General features: G+C 37.5%; 1 protein-coding gene across 5 annotated transcripts in view; it reads right to left on the reverse strand.

Annotated features, from left to right (window-relative positions):
• Positions 1-23,970, reverse strand: part of ICA1 (islet cell autoantigen 1) — a 58,232-nt gene that overhangs the window by 15,231 nt on the left and 19,031 nt on the right. For all 5 annotated transcript variants that reach the window (XM_057370694.1, XM_057370693.1, XM_057370696.1 and 2 more), the window contains exons 7-10: positions 9,961-10,086; positions 9,682-9,780; positions 2,216-2,310; positions 211-260 (exon numbers count right to left, since the gene is read on the reverse strand). In XM_057370694.1, the coding sequence (XP_057226677.1) occupies positions 211-260; positions 2,216-2,310; positions 9,682-9,780; positions 9,961-10,086 (370 nt within the window). The remainder of the gene's footprint in view (positions 1-210; positions 261-2,215; positions 2,311-9,681; positions 9,781-9,960; positions 10,087-23,970) is intronic.

A 23,970-nucleotide genomic window follows, 5' to 3' on the forward strand; every position in this document is an offset into this window, starting at 1 on the left:
CAAGCTGTTTGACCTAGCTGAGAATGACTGAATGAAATGCAGTGGGATGTAGCTCGTAAGAGATTCATTTTAACAGATTCTCCCGGCCTTAGGTTTTATGCATTTGCAGGGATTTGCTGGGTGAAGCTGATTTGGGAAATAAAGTAAAGCAAACAAAAAGCACGAAGTGTTACAGCGCTTATGGAGTTATGATAACATGAAATAAAATACCTGAATAGTTGGATTCCGTGGTATGGCTCTCCTCATCTAATGAAATCAACCTTAATTTGAAAGAATAAGAAAAAAAATGGGAAAATAATTCTAAAGCTCTAAAATAACAAAACATTTTCCTCTTTGACCAATTCATATCAGGAACAAATAAACAGTAATAACAGACGGACTCTTGCATTTGCTGCTCTGTTGTTACCTTTTATTGTTTCATTGGCAGAAGTCTGTTGAAAATGGTAATTAGATTGAACTACCAAAACCCACCACCTTCTATTTTAGCCTGACTAAATCTGTAAGAAGAATTGTGTGTTCTGCTTTTACATATTTCATGACTATCATGAAGGAGCTACAGCTGTTCTTCAGTGCCCCTTCCCAAAAGAAAAAAAAAGGCAACCTTGCACTTCTCAGTATAACAGCAACTAATTAAAAATCAATAGTCAGGAGAGTTTTGCTCCACATCAGCAGATTTGTAAAATAACAGATCAGCATCATTGATGAGAAAAGCTTTCAAGGGAAAAAAAAAAAAGGTGTGGTTTACATGGAATTCTCAAACAAAGGTGATCCCTTCAATGAAGAATGCATACTTTCTAATTGCTACTACTTTGCGTAAAGCCCTTCAAGGAATAGAGAATGAAGCAGCCACAAAGCTGATGTGGTGGTGAAAAGGACTGTGTGGGCACATKCCTCCTGTCCTCTAGTGACAGAACAGAAAGAGACACCTCCCTGCTCCAGGGGTAGGCCTGTGGTAGAGGAAAATTAGATTCAGGCCATATTCTAGTATAATGAATGTTTATTGTGAATGGAAAGTCCATGAAGATTTTAAAACCTTTGTTTTGTGTAATTCTTCTCGAACCTTAGATATTTGTTTATGGTTTTAGACAGCAAAATGGTGACATTTTTTCTCTCAGTTTTATGCCAGACAAGGACAAAGATAATCCATAAATAAACACAAGTACAACCATGACATGGCATCTGATGCATTTCCTGGTAGGTGCCAATGCCCACATGTTGCATAAATCACACATTCGTTTTAGAACTTTATATTCAACATTGAGGAAAAGAACTATTTAATAAATTGTTTATTACTGTCACATGAGAAGCAACAGATGGAAGGAAGTGCTGTGGAGACAACCACCTGCCAAATGGTACTAGGTCAAGTCCTTTCTAACATCAACAGCACCAAATCCAACCAATTCATAAACTGGTTTTGGTCAGTTCTGAATCTAAACAAAAAAAAGAATGAAAACCTGATCTCTATAAAAATCCATTATTATAAATAGCCAAGCAAAATCCACTAACCAGTCAAGCTGTTCTCTGCTTTTTGACAACTGATCCTTTGCTGGGTGCTTCATTTAAACAGGGATAGTCAAAACAACAGGTGGCTGCAGGATTATATCAACACTGCATCTCCTAGCAACCAAATCCTGATGGTCAGGTAGGGGAGGGATCGCATCTCTTTCTCCTGCTCTCCTTTTCCCACAGTGCTCCATTCATAAGTCTCTCTCAGCTCAGAGCTACAGGTAACTCAAAACTTGACAGCATCAGCTCACTTAGATGTACTTTATACTAAGTACCTACTGCTTCATTGGATTACTAACTGATGCTGTATACATTACAAAAACTAATCGCTGCTCGCAGCAATCAGTAATCTATATCCTATTCCCAGGTGAAAGGAGATGCTGCTGAAAGGAGAAATACAATGCTYATATATCTTCTCCCATGTATAGCTGTTTACCATTTCTTTTAATAACGAGAAAATGAAACAAAAGGTGAAAAAAATAAAAAGAAGGCTAGGAAAGATGAAAAACACCTAAGAATTTTATGCACTTTTTAAAGCTCTTCATTTCACCTTAAAGTTCATTCGTTTTAATGTACATGTTACAACATTTCAGGAATTTTTCTATTGAGGTAATCTATTTCTCTACTTAAGTTCTGTGACTTTAGAAACCAGGAAGCAGATTATAGACAAAAATACTTATTACYGTAATATATATGACATGTGACTTACTGACTCTGCTGATCTTCTGCTGAGTKGGTGCTCTCACTCTGCAGGTCCTCCTTTTCTGCTTTTTCTGTTAGCTTATTCACAGGATCTTGCAAGCTCTAGATCATAACCATAATATAAATGTAAAGAAGAAAACCAATTAGAATCAGAGAAGCTAAAGTGTGTTATTTAAGACCAAACCTGATTACAGAACCAAGAGAAATCAAGCAAGAATGGTTTTGCACTATATCAAAACTCCAGCACAATAAAAAATACTAGAAGATACTCATTCAACCTGAGTCTGTGAACACACTTTATRTGAGAAGACAACACTCAGCTACATCTAAACTCATGTTCTAATACTACTAACTAAATATTTCTAAGCAAGTATTTTTAATATCTCTAAGTAAATCTATCTATAACACGTGCAAAGCAGGCATGATGGAATGTCTCTTTGCTGTTGTGGGAGTTTGCCTATATTTTTCCTCCTTCTTTTCAATTTTTTTTTTAAGATGAGAAAAATGAATTCTTTACATCTGTTTSTTCATTATACTGCTTCTTTACTTATTCTTTTTTATCTCCACAACTATTCACACAAACTCAGCAAGTTCACTGGTAGTGGGAAGATACTACTTGTATCCTGAATCTGAAAACAAAGATTAAAATCTTGGATGACAGTTTGACAAAAGCCAGGTGTGGTATTATGCAACCTTACTGTCCCTTTGCAATCTGAAAGGCTGTGCTACACAACAACAGTTTCACAGTCAGCATTTTTATAACCAAAATTTGGAGCTGTGAACAAGCCAACACAAGCATTATAGACTGACTCTTTGAAGTGGTAAGTATGCTACTGGCTGTCACTGTTAYGCATCAATTAGAAATTCTGTCTGAAAAAATTAAATAAAGGAACACAGTAATTAACTAATAGCAGATGTTAGCAATGTAAATATTTCTATCAAATGGTTTTGCTGTGAAGGTGAAAAACATTTCCTCTTTCTRAAGTCCAACTCAGTTTCTGAAAAATAAAATCATGTTACATGTGAATAGTCTTGACCCTTTGTAAWTAAATTTATTAATGTTGCCCTGATAGTAATGGTAGTGTATCTCTCCCCAGCTTCTCCTCATGCCCCTCAAAAAGGCTAAGTGTGAAACAGAGAAGCCACCTTCTGCAACAAACTTAAAACCCCACAAAAACGTAGTGGTTTTGCATCTGGAATTTGAACAAAACATTAATGTGCTTCATGAGAAAAGTAAAATAAAAAATCCACGGCCCAATCAACTGAATAAAAGTTAGACTGCCCAGCCCATCTGTCACAAGAAAAGCAATCCCAGACGTTACAGGTCTAGTTTGCACTGCCCTGTTAACCACGACAGAGGAGTCCCCAGAAGGAGCATTCCAGTTTCTGCTTGGCTCAGTACTTGTCTGTGTGAGGAATTTACACTTCAGTATTTTAGAAACGAAACTTATAGATCTGTTATGTACTGCAGTTGTTTTTTTTTTTTCCTTTCAGTAAGTTAATTCTACCTAGAACTGCTGATTACATTGTCATAAGCACCCCCAGTACTGCAGACATGGCTGAAAGATGAAGGTCACAAAAGCACCAATAATTTAAAAAAAGTCCTTGAAGAAATAAACCTTGTTCTGCGGTTGCCACTTCTTTTTTTTTTAACACTGTAACAGTGTTAACCAGAATCACATGTAAGTGTACTTCTTTTTGGATGCCAAATAAGGACACTGACCAGCTCAGGTAGATAACCTGTGYATGAATGCTGCCCTTCATCTGCATTTGTACTGGCTATTGATCAGACTACTGCACTTCTCCTGCTATTAATAYCGATGGGAATTACTCCATTGACTCCAAGAAGACCTGGACTAGATTCAAKAGCATACAAATACCCACTATGCTTGCACCAAAGTGCACCATAGAGAAAAACAGCAGCTCTGCATTATGGGGACTGTGCTGCTTTGGTCACTTCAACCACCTTAGACACCTTCCCAACAGGACACACAGTCCACTGTGATCAGGATKTGATGGTGAAACAGGCTCTGCCTGCCACCGAGCATAGCACGGCAGAGCCTGCTCCAAAAAGGTTGTAAAGGTTTTGGACAAAAACCTGAACTACGTTAACAACTGCCTAATTATACAAGTTAAAAAAATTATTAGAAGTCTTCTGCATATTCATACAGGGAAATAAGCATCCTTCTTTAAAGAYTTGTATTTTATGAAGCTTCCTTCATCAGTGTTTCAGGAAGTCCCTATTTAAAGGACTGTGATCAAACCACGGAAACAGCATATAGAAATGGAGTTCACAAGTACCTTGGGAAGGAAACAGCATGATAATAACTGCAGTTACTATTTCCTGTATTAGAAAAATAAACATAGCTCTGAAATACAGCTTTGGTTTCAGTGGAGATTATGATAAAAATTGTTATAAATCAGCAGCTGWATTTTGATGCAATAATTCAATGTAACAATTTTATTCAGACAATATACTCTCAAAATCAGATAGCAAATGATGAAAACTTATTTTCCTCACCCCTGTSTCTCTCTACTCTGTATCTTGAGATGCATTACAAACTGAGGTATCTTTTCAAAAAGAYTTTAAAAAGCTAGAGAATGAGTATGAAATGAAACTGAATGTTAAAAAGCCACTGTCAAACATTTTCTAAACATGAACSCCAGTAATGTGATCACTACTGTTAGCAGGCGTAAAAATGAAACCATGATATTCTGTTAATTCTTTCAGGTTCTTTCTTTTCTCTTTTTCAGTTGAAAAATGAGAACTCCCACCATCGAGACAGTGTAGTGATTAAACAGAGTTACAATGACACAGACTGAGTTTAGACCAAAGCAAGTACATTTYAGTTGGACATCCCCCTGACTTGGCTGCTCAGAGCAGACAGATGTGTAACTTCAYAGCACTCTTCTGGCTGCTCTCGTGGGCTAGCACAGACTTTATTGTGAGCTACACCAGATATGAGGCTTCAAGTAGGATCCTTGCATATGTAGAAACATAACTCCCTAGCTTCCTTATCTCTCTTTTGCTACAAAAATCAGAGTGAGACCATACACACTAGAGAGCAAGCTGACAGTCATTCATTCTGCCTGATGTGTCTAACACCAAAAGCCAGCTAGTGATAATTCACCTGCTCCCAGTAGTCAGACTAAATATCCTAGCTGACAAGGGATTCCTTCACTGTTAACTCTGGTTCAGCTCAGGCTCCATTTCTGACTGCTACTCACTCATGAAATTCCTTCACCTGCATCTGGGCTGCTTTCAAGTCAAGCCAAGATCATCTGGACTGCACATAAAACCTGCCCTCCACAGTTAAACCACCAGTGTTGACACTGCACTCAGCTCACCYACAGCTCCTCCAAGTGCCTTGGACAACTAATGAACTTCTTGACTAAGAAAGAATCAAAGCAAAACAGCTAAGGGCAGTTTCAGGAGCTAAGGACACATCCCCAGATGTCAAACATTTATGAAGAAGTGCAACATCACTGAGGAGACAAAAATTTCACTTGCAGGGAGAGCTGAAGAGGAAAAGCAGGTTGTCTCAGAATTTCCTCACACAGACACTCATCAAGAAACACCAGACCTCCCCAAAACTCTTAGAAATACAAAATCATAKGCAATCTTGTCTATGAGTTAAGTCATGGTGCGACAAGCAGAAACAAGAGGGGATACCAGACCACAGCAGAGGTCAGCAGAAGGCAACAGCATTATAGGATCTGTTTGGACAGAGTACTCCAAAGGAGTATTCCATGTAAGGAGCTCAGGCAGCAGTATTCCACTTTACACTGAAATACATAGATGCACTGAGATATTTATACCTTTTGACTCCCTTACCAGGCTGTTATTACCTCTAGCCTGATATGAACTCCTCAGGAAGTTTGGTATCTAGCATTTAAATATAAACAATGCAACTAAATATTCATTAAGTAACTAAAGCAAACAAATTGTAACAGGAACTAGAAACAGGTATTACTCATGAAAAGAAACCCCTGAAATAAACTTAAATTCATTTGATATATGTTCATTTCAAGACAATGAAACCTTAAGGGCTTTACCAAAACAGCAGCCCATCATCTGTAATATTAAAGYAATGGATACTGTAACAGATACTTTTGTATCACTATACATAGAGTTGTTAGCACATTAATAATCATCTTTCATCAAGCACAAAACTCAGAGTTAGGAAATACAGCTGCAATAGCACAATTATACTGCTCTCTGCATATAACCTGAAGCAAAGAAAACAAATGGGCTGCTTTTCATTAAGGGAGTTTGGCAAACATCTCTAAAAACAATGTTTTATTTCCAGAAACAATCCCGAGAGGYGTTTCAGAGTCTCTTTCCTGAGGTAAACCTGGTACATAAATATATATTTATACTACAAAATACAAATAGCAGTTTTCTAGTACATAGCACCTCTTAATTTTYCAGTAAGACAATCTACATTTAAATCAAATATTAACTTGTATTAATTTCTTGTTTTAAAGCAAAGCACTAATCCTACATTCATGCATGTTTGGTTTAATTCAGTTTAATTTTTATGAATAAACTTTATTAAGTTTAATCCAAAAAGATTTTGTCTTTTATGGAATCATAAAAGACAGGAATGATTTGCAAGAATCAAATTCACAATTTTCATTTAAGGAAGACCCCTTTTATAAGGCAGGCAAAAATGTCTAAAAGGAGTAACTCCCATTAAATGTAGAAATGGGCACACTGAAGTATTTTATGTGTATTTTAATCCATTATATATTCTGATTGTATTTGTACTGCATAAAGTCAACAACAGACACAGTATCTTCACTGGCTACATTTTTAAACCAGAAGTTTCTCCATCTGAAACTACACTACCTTAGATCACCTACAGCTATTTACTTCATTAAAAAATAATGCTGCATAATCTCAATGTAAAATTAGTTTGCAACTCCTTTTTAATATATAGTTACTCYGGCATGAACATATGATATGACTGGTAGGGATCAGTTCCCTAACCATAATAACCTATTGTTATTCCACACCCAGGTATAACAGAGGAGAGATGGGACTCACCACACCCTTCAGAAGTGACAAGCAGAGGTCACTCACCCTGACAGCAGACATCAATTCTCTCAGCCAATACAATCTCACCTGATGAAATCACCAGATTTTGATTTAATCCCCTTAGTGATCACTTAACGCAAACAATCAGAAACTAATAGATGGGGACAAGAGATTGTGGGGAAGATCTGGTGTAGAAAACAATCCCACACTCCTAGAGACTGAAAGAAATAAAAACCTGACACTAAAAGCCAGTAACATAGTCTTACTCCCAAGCAGCTGTTTTCTGAAAGCACCAAATTACATGAAATTCTATACTTTAGAACTATCTCCTGATTAGCACAATTTATTAGCATACACATCAGTGCAAAACCAGAAAATCACATCTCTTCAGTGCAGGGGGTCAACAATATAATTGGTTAAGATTCTCATAACAAAGTTAGGCTGCATCCTACACACACTACAATAAACACAACCATTTTTACAGTTACTCCCTTCAAGGGAGTGCTTGTTACATGTGTGGACTCAATATAGAGGGTATTTCTTTATCATAGATTGCCAATCTAATTTAAAATTTAAATAATGGGGAAATGTTTCACAGGAGGAAGTTCAAAAGATAAAAGCATCCCCAAATGTCTCTCATCCTCCATCACAAGGGTACATCAAAACAGGTGCATTTCTTTCCAAGTTTCTCTCCAAGGTGTCCAAATGTTACTATACGTTTTGAAACAGCATATGTATTGTTCAAATAATCAGATTTTTAGATACAAAGAAGCATGAAGAATAAATACCCAGCAACAAAACAGGCTACCTGCACAAATTACACTGAAATTGTTTAGGATCAAAGCAAAGACAAACATCCTCAAAAACTTTTAACATCAGGAAGGTAAGAAGAGCAGAGCCCACCAGCACAATGTCCAGGCTCCTGAGCAGAACTCTAGCCAGGCTAAACCCAGGCTGCAATGGGAGGGGGAAAGTAAAGGGGGCTTTATTCCCTGGTTTGGAGTTTAACTGATGAGTCTGAAGACAATTACYAGCAATGTCAAGATAGCCATGCCCAACCGTCTCCTGAGAAATCTAACTGTAAACTCAGACTAAAACTCATCTTCCATGATGTGGACTGAGCAAGAAAGAACCTTAAAGTTATGTTAACTTCATGGAAAATGAGGACTTCTCAGAGGCTGGGTAAGATGAAACAGTTTATAAACCTCCTCAGTCAGGACAGATTGAGCCTAAAATTTCTTTGTTTGGTCTGCTGTGATGTTTCAAGCTGCAGAAATAACAGTCTCCACAAGCTCTTCATGCAAAGATCAGAAACTGTTCCCTCCCAACCCACATTTTAGAAAACATCTTTGAATATAGGACAGTCATGTACAGGCAAGTTTGGCAGTCTGCTGTGAACTACCCCTTGTACCTTCAGGTGCTTCTTTATCAGGAGCTCAGGCGTAGGCACAGGCTGCAAGGCATAAAGCAGCCCAGCTTCTACTTGCTCCCATCATATGCACAAGCATTTCATGGATGGAGGCTATGACTTGTAATCATTTTCAAAGTGGGTTGTCCCTTCAAGCAAAGAGTGGCTTTGCTGCATGCTGTTCATTCCTCCTCTCTACCCATGGCAATCCTTTCATCAGACCTCTGTCACACCTTATTTTTCTCCCATGCCAACAGCAGCCAACCAAGCAGTTATTGCATTGCCCAAARTAACTACAGGACAAAGATGTCTATGAGGGTAAGTGGAAGGTTCATGAAGTTTTTCACTGTTTTCCCATTCCTCTACTGAGCCTCAAATTGCARCACACAGAGCAGCTTCACATGCAGGGAAAAACATGACCAGGGAAACACACAGTGTTTAGTGATTATTTTTAGATAGTTGGCAAAATTCTGAACTCAGACTTCAGTCAGATATTGCACATATGACATACTGAAAATTTACAAAGGATCAGCAAATAACATTACAAAACAGTACTTCCCAGTAAAGGGTTAAAAAGCAACTACAGATGGCAGAACCCTGAGTAAGTGGGAATACACTTACTCATATTCAGTCCAAAAAAGGTGTTCTTAAAGAGTGTGAAAAACAGATACARCAGCAAAATAGTCTTCATTCACTAGTGAGATTTTGGAGAGCAACATAAATCCCTAGTTCTGCTAGATGAACTAGCAAACACAATCCCCACTTAGCATTTAAAACACATACTTAAGTGCACCCCTTAATAATGCCTTCCTTTGAAATATTTCTTACTCACTGCACCATGCATACATTTTTTGATCCTACTAGTCAGAAGGACATTAAACAGAAAACCTGTATTTAAATGAAAAGACAAGACAGGGACAAAAACGTCAGAAAACATGGAAAAAATAGCAACGTGCTTTCTACATCTTTGTATGATCTCTTATTTGTTACCACTGGGAAACAYAGATATCTATGCATTCCTTACCTTTAACATAGTGAATTCATATGGCTGATAACCTTTGAAACTTTCATGGATGGCTGCCATCGTGTGTGAAGTTTTTTCCCAAAAATGAAGCAGTGTTGTCTGCAAGGCAGGGTAAAATTTCACTGCCAATGTTAACACAAATCTGTTTTCAGTGCAAATTTTACATCTCCCCTCCAATATAKTTACATATTCTTATAGTTGAATAATGCCATGGTAACTTCTTAAAAACCACATTAGCAGGAAAACATTCTTTCAGAGGTCAACGTTTTCCTTGGATACCTGATATGTTGTTAACACATGAGAAAGGAGGTTGCATCTGCTTGCTCCCAAAAGATCCACTTTTTGACAGACATCAGTCTTCAGTTTGTCAAAGTTGAGTTTTGCATGTCGCACTTGTGCTTGAACCTTCAAACAAAGAGACAATTGTTTAGGTGGTGATTTTTTCTCCATGTTTAATSAAAGTCCAAACTAATACAACCTCTAAGTAAATCAGACAACTGAACAGACTCAATTACAATTTATATTTTCATCAATCCCACTGAAATTAAGATAAAACAGGCTGATAAATGGCACTCTTACTATCTTGTCTATTACTGCTTTTTGTAATATATTCAGTGAAGAATTTTTGTTCCCTAACAACATCTGTATGATGGATACTAGTATAAAATATATACCTAGAACAATCAGAAAACATACTCATATTGGTATGTCTTTCAAAAAAGACAAAGCCTAACCAACAAATCTGGAGCTAAAAGTTTACTACGTAATATACAGGTGCACAATAAGAGACATTTCTATGTACCTATAGCAAGAGACAAATTAGGCTGACACAGGTTAAACCCCATCTGCAACAATAGAGCACTTCAATATCTTTGTACTACAAAAATGTCACTCATTAAAGCTTTCCAGCTTTCCTTCTAAAATGGGAGTGCCTTTTCTGTTTATTGCTATCCGAATAATATCAAGTACCCTCTTCCTAGGAACAGTTTCAGTTTCAAAGGGCTTTAGTTCTTCAAATTATTCTTCTAACCCCTGTTAAGTACATACACATGTACTTCAAATTCATGTATAATACCCTGCTCCACAAACTGCACATGCTTCACAACACCAATGACATGGTCTGGTATCAGGGTAAAAGGCTAATATAAACATTTTCTATCCAGGATTTCCCCTTTTTGTCACAGTTTTCCACCCAAATAATATATTAATGAAATAAATTTGTTTCAATTCTGTGAAAAAATTCTGTTATTATTWTCTTCTAATGAAATGGGAAACAGTCAAATGACAAAACATCAYGAATGTCTTATAACTCTTTCACAGTTAAAATATTTACCCCAAAAATAAAATGTTTCACAGTGAAAACAAACTACTGAATGTAAATTAAATATGTATTTCTTTCCTTTTCTACCCTAACTCCAAGAGTAAACTCATTTTGTCCAGAATACACAAACTCAATCAAAGATTTGACAAACTTGTATGCTCCTGATCTTTAGAAGCAAATCTGGAACTTTGAAGCAAATATCTTGTGCGGTAAAAACAAATACATACATCTCATAATGCAATCTGAAATGTTATGGTTACTRTACTTCCAATCTTAGTTTCCCAAATTTAGATTACACAAGGCCTCCAACCAGGCAGAAAACCAGACAAAGATTGGCATCACTAATTCATCAGATGACCTACACAAATTGTGGGCTCTTGGAYTGCTGGGTAAGTGGCAACTTTATTTCACTGATCAGATCAGCTCTGTATAAGCAATACTGCGCATCAACCTGATCTGTTCATAAGGAAGAAACTATCACAATTCAAAATTTCTCATAATGTAGAATCTTACAGGCAAGATTCTAATAACAGGAAAGGATGAAGTAAAAAAAAAAAACCAGAACAAACAATTTTTCTTTTTTTAGTAAAGAGCAGTGCTGCTCTAACTTCACAAAATAGCTTTGTGATTAGTGCATTCATCCAGAAGAGGAAGTCTTCCAGAGTAATTCCAAATATTACACCAAGCAATCAAACAAATCTTGAGTTTTGGTAATAATAACTGAAACTTTTGACTGGATCCAGTGATCCATCTAATCACATGATTAAAACACCTTACTGATGACTTGCTTCTTGTCTTCGCACGTTGAAGAGTTAAAAAAAGAGGGGTCTCCAGAAGATAGAAGGTACCTTAGGTAGTTAGGAAATATTTTGGTGAGATAGAGACAGATCTGAATTTCCTCAGGAAGGAGAAAATTGCACCAATAGTTTCTACTTCTTAGGCAAGCATGGCAAATGCTAAATTATGACACAAGAAACAAAGAGAAGCTACTCCCAAGATATCTACTAAAAGGTATGAAATTTTGTGAAAAGCTCTACCCAGTCAGAGCTACGCTGGCGTGAGCTGAGGCTGACTGTTAGGGATCCCCAAGCACTGCTACACTTCTYGTAGCTTGTGCCTGATGGAAGCCCAAGCAAGGCACCATGCTATCCATGCCAGGTGTGCCATCCCAGGCACAGCTGTCTACAGCATGTGGGTAAAGAGCTTTTTTAATAATGGACCTCCAAAATTAAGCAGCAATGAAGGAGGATGGGAACATGGGCAGGAGGAGTGTAGAAGGTTTATCCAGTGCTGGATAAATATATTTGTCCTGTGWTAGGTCCTCAAATCCTTTATTTGCTTTAGYTGCAAGTGCCTRAGAGCACAGATTTACAACTTCAGTGTGAAAAGGAGCGTTGTGAAGAAAATCATGGGCCTGTGTGAAAAGGAGCTTCTAAATGAAATCCAAATACAGGATTACATGCATCTTTTGCCATAAAGAATTGCTGCAACAGGTAGGGATTTCAGCATGAGATGKTGTAGGGCTTTGAAAAAACTAATCTCAGTTACAGCCATGAAAATCCAGAGAGATTCAACTGATGTAAATGGAAATGTGTCACATAAATAACTACACTTTACAGTGAGTGCAGCTGAGATCAGAATCCCTTTCCTACTCGGCATATCGCACTGGTGAAAGCACAGTAAGAACAGCTGTGGCCTTGCAGACTGAAAGTCCAAGGAAGCAAAGAATGTTAGTTCTGGGGAATATAAATACTCTGTCAGAGACAGCGGGCCAGAAGTAAAAAAAAAAAAAAAAAAAAAAAAAAAAAAAAAAAAAAAAAAAAAAAAAAAAAGTACTTGTAAATGTAATTATTAATTCCTACTCCAACTCCTTAAGAAAGGAGAAAAAAAACCTGTAAAACAAAAGCACCTGTAAAGTTTGAATTGCAGTCTTCCTGCATACATCCTTCAGTCACACTTAGCAAAGAACAAGGTCAGCATTTATCTTAACTGAACATGAAATTAGTGTCTCTTAAAAACTAAAGCATTCATGAAGAGAAAGAGGTGATCCATGAAACAATGTGGAGTATAAATCCATATGTTTATCACGCTCATGCAGATGACTCAAGATACTTAATGCTGCGTTACCAAATGCTACACATTTCTCTTGCCAACCAGGAAAGATGTGATACTATGAAAACTATTAAATTAAGGATGCTTTAGGGTTTTTGATATACTGAAATTTTATTAAGCCAAGTATTCTCCTGTTTTCAACAGCAGTGCAGGATAACCAAGAAAGAAAACCACATACTACATCAGCATGACCTTTTGCTTTTTAACTGTGCCAATAAATGCATTTTCAATTGAAATTATTATTAGACATCTTTTAAGATTACTTGTTGCCTTCAGGAATTAGGTATAAAACCTTAGTGCTTACATAGTGCTTACATTATCTACTTAATACCACACCCGTTATCAGAATGAACCTTTGGTTTTCTGCTCAAGTGAAAGCTGATATAATGCACACTAATCTTCTCTTTTCTCTGCAATTACTCTCTAAGGCATGAGAAACAGGATCTCATTGTGGTCTCAGTCCTGCAAATTTTTATTAATATATTTTAGTTTATTAAAGCTGAACATAYAAAATTTCTTGAAAATCCTGGTCTGAAAACTTTCAGGGTTTTACTGATTCTAGGAGAACTGCCCTGATCCAAACACAACTTGAACATTTTATGCTGAAAGAGCTTCTAAGCATCTGAAACTGTAGGTGCTAGATGTGACATTTATACTATACAAGAAAATCTTATGGCGCTATTGACACAAAAAAGGGTCATTACTCTTTGTCTTTTTCTAAGCAGAAAGCTRCYTTTAATTTCACAATGCAAACAGCYAAGTACAATATTCATARAGAGCACAMAAAAAMCYATGATTTTGCAAAGCAGCAYCTTATTCAATCAATAGCTTGATAAACTATAAGATGTCAGATAAACCACAAATCATTTCCAAGGACTGAAATATAGAAGTAAATAAAGAAATACTTCAATCCTAAATCCCGGGGGTTAAAAGTCAGAWTCTAAAATGCATGACTGTAAGAGCAAATATCCGCTAATACAGTTTCTYAATTATTATCACAAAATGGRTCAGGTTGGAAGGGACCACAAGATCCCTGCTCAAGCAGGACMATCCCAGAGCACATGGCACAGGATTGTGTCCAGRCAGYTCTTGAGTATCTCCAGTGAGGGTGACTCCACAGCCTCTCTGGGCCATTTGTCCCAGTGCGTGGTCACCTGCACACTGAAGTTCTCTCATATTCAGGTGACACTTCCTGTGCATCAGCTTCTGCCCGTTGCCTCTTGTCCTATTGCTTGGCACCACCRAGCAGAGCCTGGTCCATCYTTTGGGCACCCTCCCTTTGGRTACTGACAGACATTGACAAGGTCCTTTCTCAGTCAGATCTTCTAGAGAGTGAACAGGCTCAGCTCCCTCAGCCTTTTCTTGCAAGAGAGATGCTCCAGTCCCTAAATCATCTTTTCACCCTCCACTGGACCAGTCCAGGAGCTCCATGTCTCTTTTTCASTGAGGAGYCTGGAAYTGGACAYAGCCCTCCAGGTATGTCCTCACTAGGGCAGAGTAGAGGGGCAGGATCATCTCCCTTGATCTGCAATGCTCTTCCTTGGCCACAAGGGAACTGATGGCTCATGGTCAGCTTATTATGCACCAGAACCCCCACGTCCTTCTCCAAAGAGCTGCCTTCCAGCAGGTACGCTGAACATCTTTATTCAAATAGAAAAAATCTAATCTTCAACATCTTTATTCAAACAGAAAAAATCTAATCTTCAAGCAGGCTAAAAAARAAAAAATTAAAAAAAAGGCTCAGACCCAGATAAAAAACTCTGTTCAGTATGTTCCATTACTAAAATACAGATTTGTCATATATTTTCAAGGAATCTTTATGTTCTCTACAGTACATCTGTGTTCCTACTTTTTTTCAGTCTCCTTTAAAATGGAAAATTTATTTTCAGTAGTAGCCTAATTTCAGGGACAATTGAGCTAGTGAAGCATCATCTCCAAATTAAACTTGTATCAGATAGATGCACTAAYTCACTTTACATACAGCATATTTTTGTCTCAGCATTTCCAGCATAGAAGGAGAAACAGATGCTTTTAGTCTAATTTGTCACCCAACTTCTCACTTACTTGATCTGAAAAGCATGCACAGTGTGTGTATAGGCTGGAATGRGCGGGGTAAATAAACCAAGAGGGAAAACCGCCTGGAATATAGCAAACCTCGCTGTTTGGGGCTCTGGGTAAACTCTACCAACAGATGGAATCAGCACAAATCTTTGCATTAAGTAAGTATAGCACCTTCTGGCACACCTGATTTTTGTAAAGACTATGTGAAAATGAAATCAAACAGTAGTTTGAGGACCAAGCGTAGAACACAACTTACAGCACTTCTGCACATGGCACAGAAAACAGAAGGAACTAGAGTCTCAGTTCCTACAACCTGTAGTAACTTCATAACTTGAGTGGTATTTCAATAAGGATAAGGAGCATCCATTACACTTTGAGCGTAAGCATAACTAAATACTTACTGATTTATCTTTCCTTTTTAATTCAGGGTTGATGACATGCAGTCACAGAACAGAAAAGGTGAAGTTTTATACAAAATAATGCCTATAACTAAACTTTTACATGCACAGTGTAAGGACTTCCAACACCTTGCGCAGTATGAAATCTGATTTCCGTATATATTTTGATATCTTCTACATTTTGCAGACTATGACTCAACTGTTCCCTTGGGCTGGAATAGTATTTAGTGCATTCATTAATTTCTGCTCCATCACTTTTTAGGAATAACACATAAAAACAATAGTTAAGAAGAGCTGGCATACTTCTGTTCGTCTGCTTCAACCCTAGTTATTAAAATCTTCATTTATGATTTGATGAGAAACTCTGGTACAGATTAATTTTAGGAGATGACGTTTTTAAAGTGAGCCATGTCTAGCTAAAAGGGAAAACTACTTGGACAGTATAAACAGATCCAAATGATATCTTTAAGTCTAAAGCTGAGCAGATGTACATCACATTTATTCAAGAAATGAACACTATTCTTGAAATTTGAATTAAAATAATTTTAGTGCAGAACAAGTTCCAATAATAAATTTCTTAAATTTCCTATTTTGGACTTAATGATGATTGTCAGTGCTTGTGCAAAAGCTGTATGCACCTCACTCTATTAAACTTGATTAGGCAAATTTGCAATCATGTTGCAATTRATATAAAGGACTTAATTACCATTGCATGCATACCGGTCTCACTCTGGAAATCAACCAAACACCTTCTGTGGAAGATGACAGGGGATTGGAACTTGATGATCTTTTAAGGACCCYTCCAACCCAAACCATTCTATGATTCTATGAAAAGTACTGTCTGCCTTTCTGCCATGAAAGAACAACTGGTATGTCAGCTTTGAAAAAGAAATTATGTCTGTGTGAGGAGAGGGAAGACTGCAGGCACACCTGCTGTRCAGACTCCTGCTTTCTTTTCCTATGCAAAAGCAATTGAGTGGAGCTGCTGCCTATGACTCAGATACCCAGTTGTTACAGCAGTACAAGCAAATAACACTGAAACAGCTRTCAAAAATGTTATGTCCTGTTTTGAGATAGCCTAAATGTATTGGCAAATTCATGTGGAGAGACAGTTGGTAAATGAAAGCTGAATTAAAGATGTACCAGATCAATTGCTGCATTGCAAGAGAGACATTCTGGAAAGATGATACAACTTTCTGAAGTGCTGAAGTAGTGGAAATCTCTCATTATATACAGACTTGAACAAGGCAAATCTAGCACAAGATAAAAGGCAACACAAATACTTTTAAGCCATCAAAGATMATTTTTCTAATGGATGAAACATTCRTGGTGAGAAACAAGTAAAATATTCTACTGAAACACAGTGATATCCAACATAACCCAATGAAATAAATACCAACTGAAATAATTTCAAATACCTAYTAGAAAATTACCTGTCATAATTACCYACAGATTTTAGACTTAATTGCTCAYGACAGTTCTGGAACTCAATGTAAGCAGTAGAAGAAGACTGCTAAAGTACACAAAAACAGATTAAGAAAAAGAAAGAAAAAAGGCAGTGTTTCATAACAGAATATAGCCAAATGCATCTTAACATGGATTAGTATAACCATAGCCACATTTCACTCTATTTACTGGGACTAGAATAATCATTTCTCTGCCCAACAACTCAGTCTGAAACATTAGCTGTTTACAAACAGAATAACCACAAAGTCAGTATAAGTTGATTAAAAGGCTTTTTCACTTAATACTGACATTTTTGATCCTAGTCAGAACCACCAAATCTCCATGAATTAAGTGTGTATTCTGCTCTCCTTATGCTACAGTGAAGAAGTCTAGAGAAATAAAACAGTAAAAAGTCACATTATAACCAAGAGGTTATTCCCCAAATCCAGCAGCTGTTAGGCAAACTTTGTCATTCAAACCTGTTACAATTTACTTAATTTACTTTTTTTTCAGTATATTARAAACACTTTATTAGAAACATTTGGGTATCTGTGGATAATGAAATTCTAAACTCCAGGAAGCACCAGAAAGTGTACCATATTTTCCCTGATTTTGTAATATCAAATGTCTTAACAGGACATGGTCCATGGCAGTTCTTTGAGAAGAGCCATTGTGACTCTTCAAGAAAACTGTCATCACTATTTTGGCCTGTCCCTGTGCACACACCAATCTATCCCTGTGGTCATCCATACCTGACCCAGCTTTGGGAAGCTCCACAGGTTTTCTAATAAAGCCTTGCTGGACAGTTGCTATGCATTTCATCAGAGAGTTCAAGGAAAGCACAAATCAGCAAATGAACATCACCAAATACTAGTCCTGCATGCCTTCCACAAAGGTATGCTAGCTGTGCCTAGCTCAGGCCTTGACATCCACCTTGTTACCTTGTGGCCTGTTTAAGGGGATAGAGATCTAGCAGATCAACAAAAACAACTGACACTATCGTGTCATTTCATATTACCCTGTTTCTCTCCACTGGACTATAAAGTGAACTCTTGTTGATCATTTAGGTGTAGACATCCACACATCACAAGTAATGTTTGATTACTTCAAATCAAAGGATTTGAAGTAAATGACATCCAGAAAGAGAAATCTCTTTCTAAAAAGCCTTTATTGCCAATAATAATTGTAAGTACTTGAATGTGGGCCTTATTTACCATTTTAATTCAKCCAGTACAAGCTTCCAAACCATGATTCTTGATAAACTCCTGATGAGCAGATTTAGGARTCTCAGTAGCTTATATATGTACCATGGTTTCATCAACTTTTCATCTCATCTCATCTTTGTTAAATGATTGATTTAGAAACACCTCATCTTAAGTAGCTTCCCCTAGTCCCTGTATTACACCTTTACACTTTTTATACTCTCCTGTCCAGGTTTTCAATGCAAACATGTGGACTGTGATCTGTGCTTGCTCAAACTGCACCAAGACACACCACTGGCTTACAGCTAAGCTACATCTTTACAGAAGGTATTCACAAAAACTCTTGCAAAAAGCTTTCAGCTGTAGTTGCAGAGCTGCAATTAGCAGTTTGCTGCGGGGAGAAAAGAATTAAATATACAAAAGAGGTGAAATTGTGATTAAATACTCAAAAGAACTCTTTAATCTAGAACTTCAAACATACACTGTTTTGTTGTTTGTATCTCCAGTCACTGAAGATGAGGCTGTCACGCTCAGGATACAAATACATCACAATTGAAGTAAAACTACCCTTCTCTGCTCTCTTCTTTGACCACACAGTCTCTTGCTTTTATTTTCTCCTGCCTTTGTAACTTTGACCTAATTTCTAGCTCTGTTATTATCCTCTCATTACTTTGGGTCAGAGGGATGTTTTTTCTCCCTGTCTGAAATCTATGTCTATGGTCCTAGGTCAGGCAGAAYGTCATGTTAAAGAGCAATGTACTTAATGAGCTTTACTGCATTTTTTTACTTTAATGGCAATAGAAATACCTAAGRTAAGAAAATATGTTGTTAGGTATACAAAATTAACCACTATTATTTTTAAATCCCAACAAAGAATTTTTTTCTAAAAGATATATAAATAGCTACCAAAGAGCTAGGCCACTGACATGCATCAGGACTGCCCTGTGGATTTTTTCTTCAGCAGTATAAGGAATTTGGTATTCATGTCACATTTATGCCACATTTCCCTCTTCAGTTTTTCAGTATTTGGCCTGTAAAAATTTTACTGCCTTGAGCCTGTTGGCTCATACACCACTCAACTCCAGCCTGGCAGTAATGAGKAAGCCATGGTCAGAACTGCTTACTTCACAACCACTGACAGTCAGCAGATGTGAGCAGTTCTCTGAACCCTGTGAGGATATAAGGTCATGGATGGCTTAAATATTCTTCCCTTTCCCCCCCTCCAAAAAACAAAAGTTGGTTGTACCATCTTCTGATATATTCAAGGATGGCTACCACAGAATAGATTTCCCTCTCTCCTTTATGCAATCACATAGACATTTATCTTACTCCTTTCCCTCTCTTCTTTTCCTACTGCCTCACTTCCTTCCCAGCCTTATGTTTATTCCTGCTGTTTTATAATATACCTTTTCCAACTCCCTTGTGTCTCTTTAAGGATGGAGAAAAATGAGAACTTCCTCACACTTTATGTATATGATTCCGTAAATATTATACAGGGACATGACTTTTTTCTTCATTCTGTACTTTACTTCCACCCAAAGCTAAGTTGGATCTGCAAACACAGATCAGTTCAGGCTTAGCAAGGCAGGAAAAATAGGCAGGCAGGCAAGAACAAAATATCTGACCAAACATGTAAATTAGTTTCTGAAAAAAAGAGTGATAGATTAGGGTTTTCCAGGTCAGAAAAAACAAATGAGTTAGGAAGAGTCTGATGGAAGGCCATCATACCACACATACAAAACTTGCAAAAGACGAGACTTCAGCCAACACAGGAACCAGAGGGCATAATACTGAACCAGCAATTTGAACTAAACACAAGGGTAGGGGATCTTTACACAACATCTGTGTCTGCAGGGCAGGTCTTTGATCACAGCCATGCACTGGGGATGGCCAGAATTTATACTGATTCAAAAGGCAACTGGACAATTTTACAGGAAAACAAACCCTATGCCCTATGATGTCTCCACTGGTCACAGTACTACCAGAAAACACCACTGTGTATTTGCTCTATGCAGCTCCCTGGTTGCTACCATTGGACACCAACAAAGAAAGATGATGCACAGACAGTGGATTTTTGTCTAAACAATAAAGTAACCCTCAGGCACATTCACAGGTTAAGGGGAGTTTGAGAGTTTGYTCTGCTGGATTCAGACCTGCACAGAACCTTCTATGGCAGGAGAACTCTGTTCTGTGGTCTAAGGCAGCACAGATACTTCAAATGAGCTTTTCCAGCATAACTGCCTAACTGCATATTAACCACTACAAAAATTCAAAATCATGAGTTATATAATTTCATAACTGTTAGAGGTGCCAGAGTGCATTCAAGCACTGCCTACGTCCAAACATGCTTAAGTAACAGAAATCACAGGGGAATGTCTCACATATTATAACTGTATGACAGAATGCAATTTTTACATTCACACACATTCATCTGGAGAAGGGGTGGGGACAATTTTGAGCTGCTCCAACATTTCTACAATTACAACTGCAGAACAGAGAGAAGATCAGCTCTCAGTCCTTTGAAAAAAATTTGTACCCCTTTGTACAAAAGTCTACATATACATTATGACTTGAGCTTTGAATTTTGGAAATTGCCAAAACCTACAGGATCTACCTGGACAGGCCTAGCTGATCTTTCAGCATACACCACAAATCTGCTCTCTTCATTCAAGTCCCAGAGGGCTGTCTGCAAGTGAAGCGTTTACTCATGGTAATTTGATGGGGGCTAGAATACTAAATAGTGCTATTGTCTACATGACACCTCTGGGAATATGTGTATCTAACGAATTTTTCCCTCTATTTTTTAGAGGGTAATTTGTTAAATATACATATTGTTGAACCAGCCCTGCTACTGGGTTAGGTATTTCAAGATAAAAGGYCTATCAACCAGAGGTACTCTAAGTTCATATGAAAAAAGTTGTCTTACTAATGAATCAACAAGATGTTCTAATTTTAGATGTCTCAAGAGAAAGTGTTTTTTTTTCCTTGCCTGTTTTAACCTTTTTTGATGCAAATTTGACACATTTTCTTCCCTACTGTCAATACTACAGCAGTGTACTGACATGGATCCAAACACCTCTTTGCAGCAACAAAGCTTTGTTAGATCCAAATTAAATTTCTCTGAGACATGAAAACTATTTGTGGCAAGTAATATAGTGCTCTGTACTAAATAACAACATTCTGAACAGCTGCCCTGCAGCAATAGAAATATACTTCCTCCTCCATTATTAAAAAGTAATTTAGTCCCCTCACAGGGAAAAAAACCCAAACACCACAGGTTAAAAGGTACAGCCCAATAGCAACAGAAAACCTCTGAAGCTTTTTTTYCTAGAGAATTACCAGGAATTAAGGTGGTATTTTCCTCCTCGTTTCTGATTTTCACCCCTCTAGCATGGCCAAGTGGAGGCAGACACAGTGTGTCACTTGGGGAGAGCAACGCCTCTGCAGAATCCTTTCCACTTATCCAGCAGCTGGAGACAGCCCTGATCAAAATTACATCCACAATCCAGCAAGCTCACCCAGCCAAAAAACAGACAACAAAGTCTCTAGCTTAAAGCCTCACAACAGCTTTCACAAACAGAACACCCAGTGAAGACCCAGAACATGAATCCAGTTGCTTAAAATAAAACATTTACAACAAAATAAAAAAAGGAATATTCACAGAAAATACAACAGATCAGCTTAAAATTTATTTCTATCAAATACAGCATGCAACTGACTCCCAAATATATGATGTGGACCGCTCCCGTAATTCCAACTACTATTTACTGTAATATGAAGGAAARTCTATTTAATTTAAGAAGATGAAAGCAACAACAGTCTTCAATTTTTCAGAACCGCCCTCAAAGTCATTACTGAAATTATGATTGCATCACAACATAAAAAAATTCAGGCAAAGCAAAAAAACATTACTGAGTTGCCCCACTTTAAAACATTCAAGAGCCTTTGAGCACACAGCCCAAGAAATGGAGAAGGTATTTACTTTTCTGCAGGTTAACTAAACTGTTTAAACAACAATTATGAATTAAACAGATGCTAAGCTTGTTTACACAAGACATTTCAAATTAAGAGTTGTTTACTTGAATTTAAGTCTGGGAAAATACATTTTTCAGCTAAATAGACAGATGCTCAAAACACAGTGAGTGTTTATGCAGAGTTCTGTATCAGTTCAGTTTCATCTAGGCATCACTTTTCAGAAAAGCGGCATTTCAGTGCAGCCATACATCTTCCCCATAAAATGGGCTATACTGGGTTTTCCTTCCAAAAATCTTCCCCCATTCTCCAAATACAGAGCCTCATACTCCTTACATGTTGCCAAACAACTTCTCTATTTCCTGCCTGTGCAGGAATWAATCAGCTCCAAATGAATGTGTTTGCCCTTTATGCAGTATAGTACCTGGCCTCAGCAGCTTTGATCCAAAAAGCCGTAGCTCTTGTTCCAAAGAAAGTTTTGGGGGAAATAAAGGGATACARCCAACAGCAGCATCTAAGCTGACAMTACTGCTGGCTGCATGAGGCCTCTCCTCCAATTTTATCCGGCATAAAGACAAACYACTTACRGTAAATATGTTTMACTTCAAACTGTATCAAAGGAGGGAGTTTTAATGCAGTGAGATATGTGACAGCTGAGAGCTAGAGAGCACATGGCCTCTCCTCCCAACTCACTCACATAGGGTCATTACAGGAATAAACTGTATGAAAGCAGCTCCATCTCTCAGAGCTTACACCTTCTGGCTACTCTGATTATCCATGAGCAGAGAATACATCGTGCTCTGCAAGCTATTAATATAGATGGGTTCCTCACAGTCATTGTATTCATTTTTACAGCTTGGATCTACACACAAATTATTTTAAAAAGGGAACAAACAAKAAATGACAATTAAAATGAAAGGAAGGCAATAAATACATAGCTTCTAGCCTTGTTAAAACATAAAATCATAGCCATGTTAAAACACTTTTTTTTTTACTTTAAGAAGCCTTTTAAATACATGCATCAACTTTCTGCTGGTAACGAGTTTCAGTATTAGCCCAATACAGAATGAGTACTTTATTAGTCTAAAAGGAAATAAGAACAGAAAACACTTGTTGACACTAAGAGAGGTCTCGAAGCAAGGATATACAAAGAAAATATTCATGTGGCCAGCAGACTCTTAAATTGAATACAGGATGACAATCATCTAAACAGCATTATTCCAGAGTTTGGGGATAAACCACTACATTACGAGCCCCAAATGTAGCTAGCTCCAGTAGGGAGCGTGCATCTGTCAGCCTGCAGACATGAGATCATTACCACCACTCTGTGCTTGGATGGACCCTTCCAAACTGCAAACAGGTGCGTATTTTCATGCATGCGTATTTTCATTCTCTTCAGGGAAGAATTTGGTCCTGATAACTTAGAACTTTTGAACTCTCCTCTCCTGAAATGGCTATAAGGGAGTTGATAAAAATTTTTGCATAGATGAAAATAACCATATGTAGTCTAAAAACAAAGAGTCACATCTTATTAGTATGATCAAAGCCCATGAGTTGCTAAAAATTATTGTAAAGATTTGTAGCGAGAAGCAGGGTGACCAAAATAAATGGCAAAAGCAACAAAATCATATGGTCTTTCAGGCTGGAAAGATCACATGCAGCTCTAAAGCAGGTGTAATTTGGACTTAGGGTTAAAAGTGCTGAGAATTGATGAGCTTATTGTAACTCAGTTGTGTTAATCATATTAGACAACCTGAGAGCAAAGGATGATTGCCAC

The sequence above is a fragment of the Malurus melanocephalus genome, unplaced genomic scaffold (assembly GCF_030028575.1).
Source record: "Malurus melanocephalus ecotype Western Australia unplaced genomic scaffold, MMel_1.1 scaffold_130, whole genome shotgun sequence".
Classification (NCBI taxonomy): Eukaryota; Metazoa; Chordata; class Aves; order Passeriformes; family Maluridae; genus Malurus; species Malurus melanocephalus.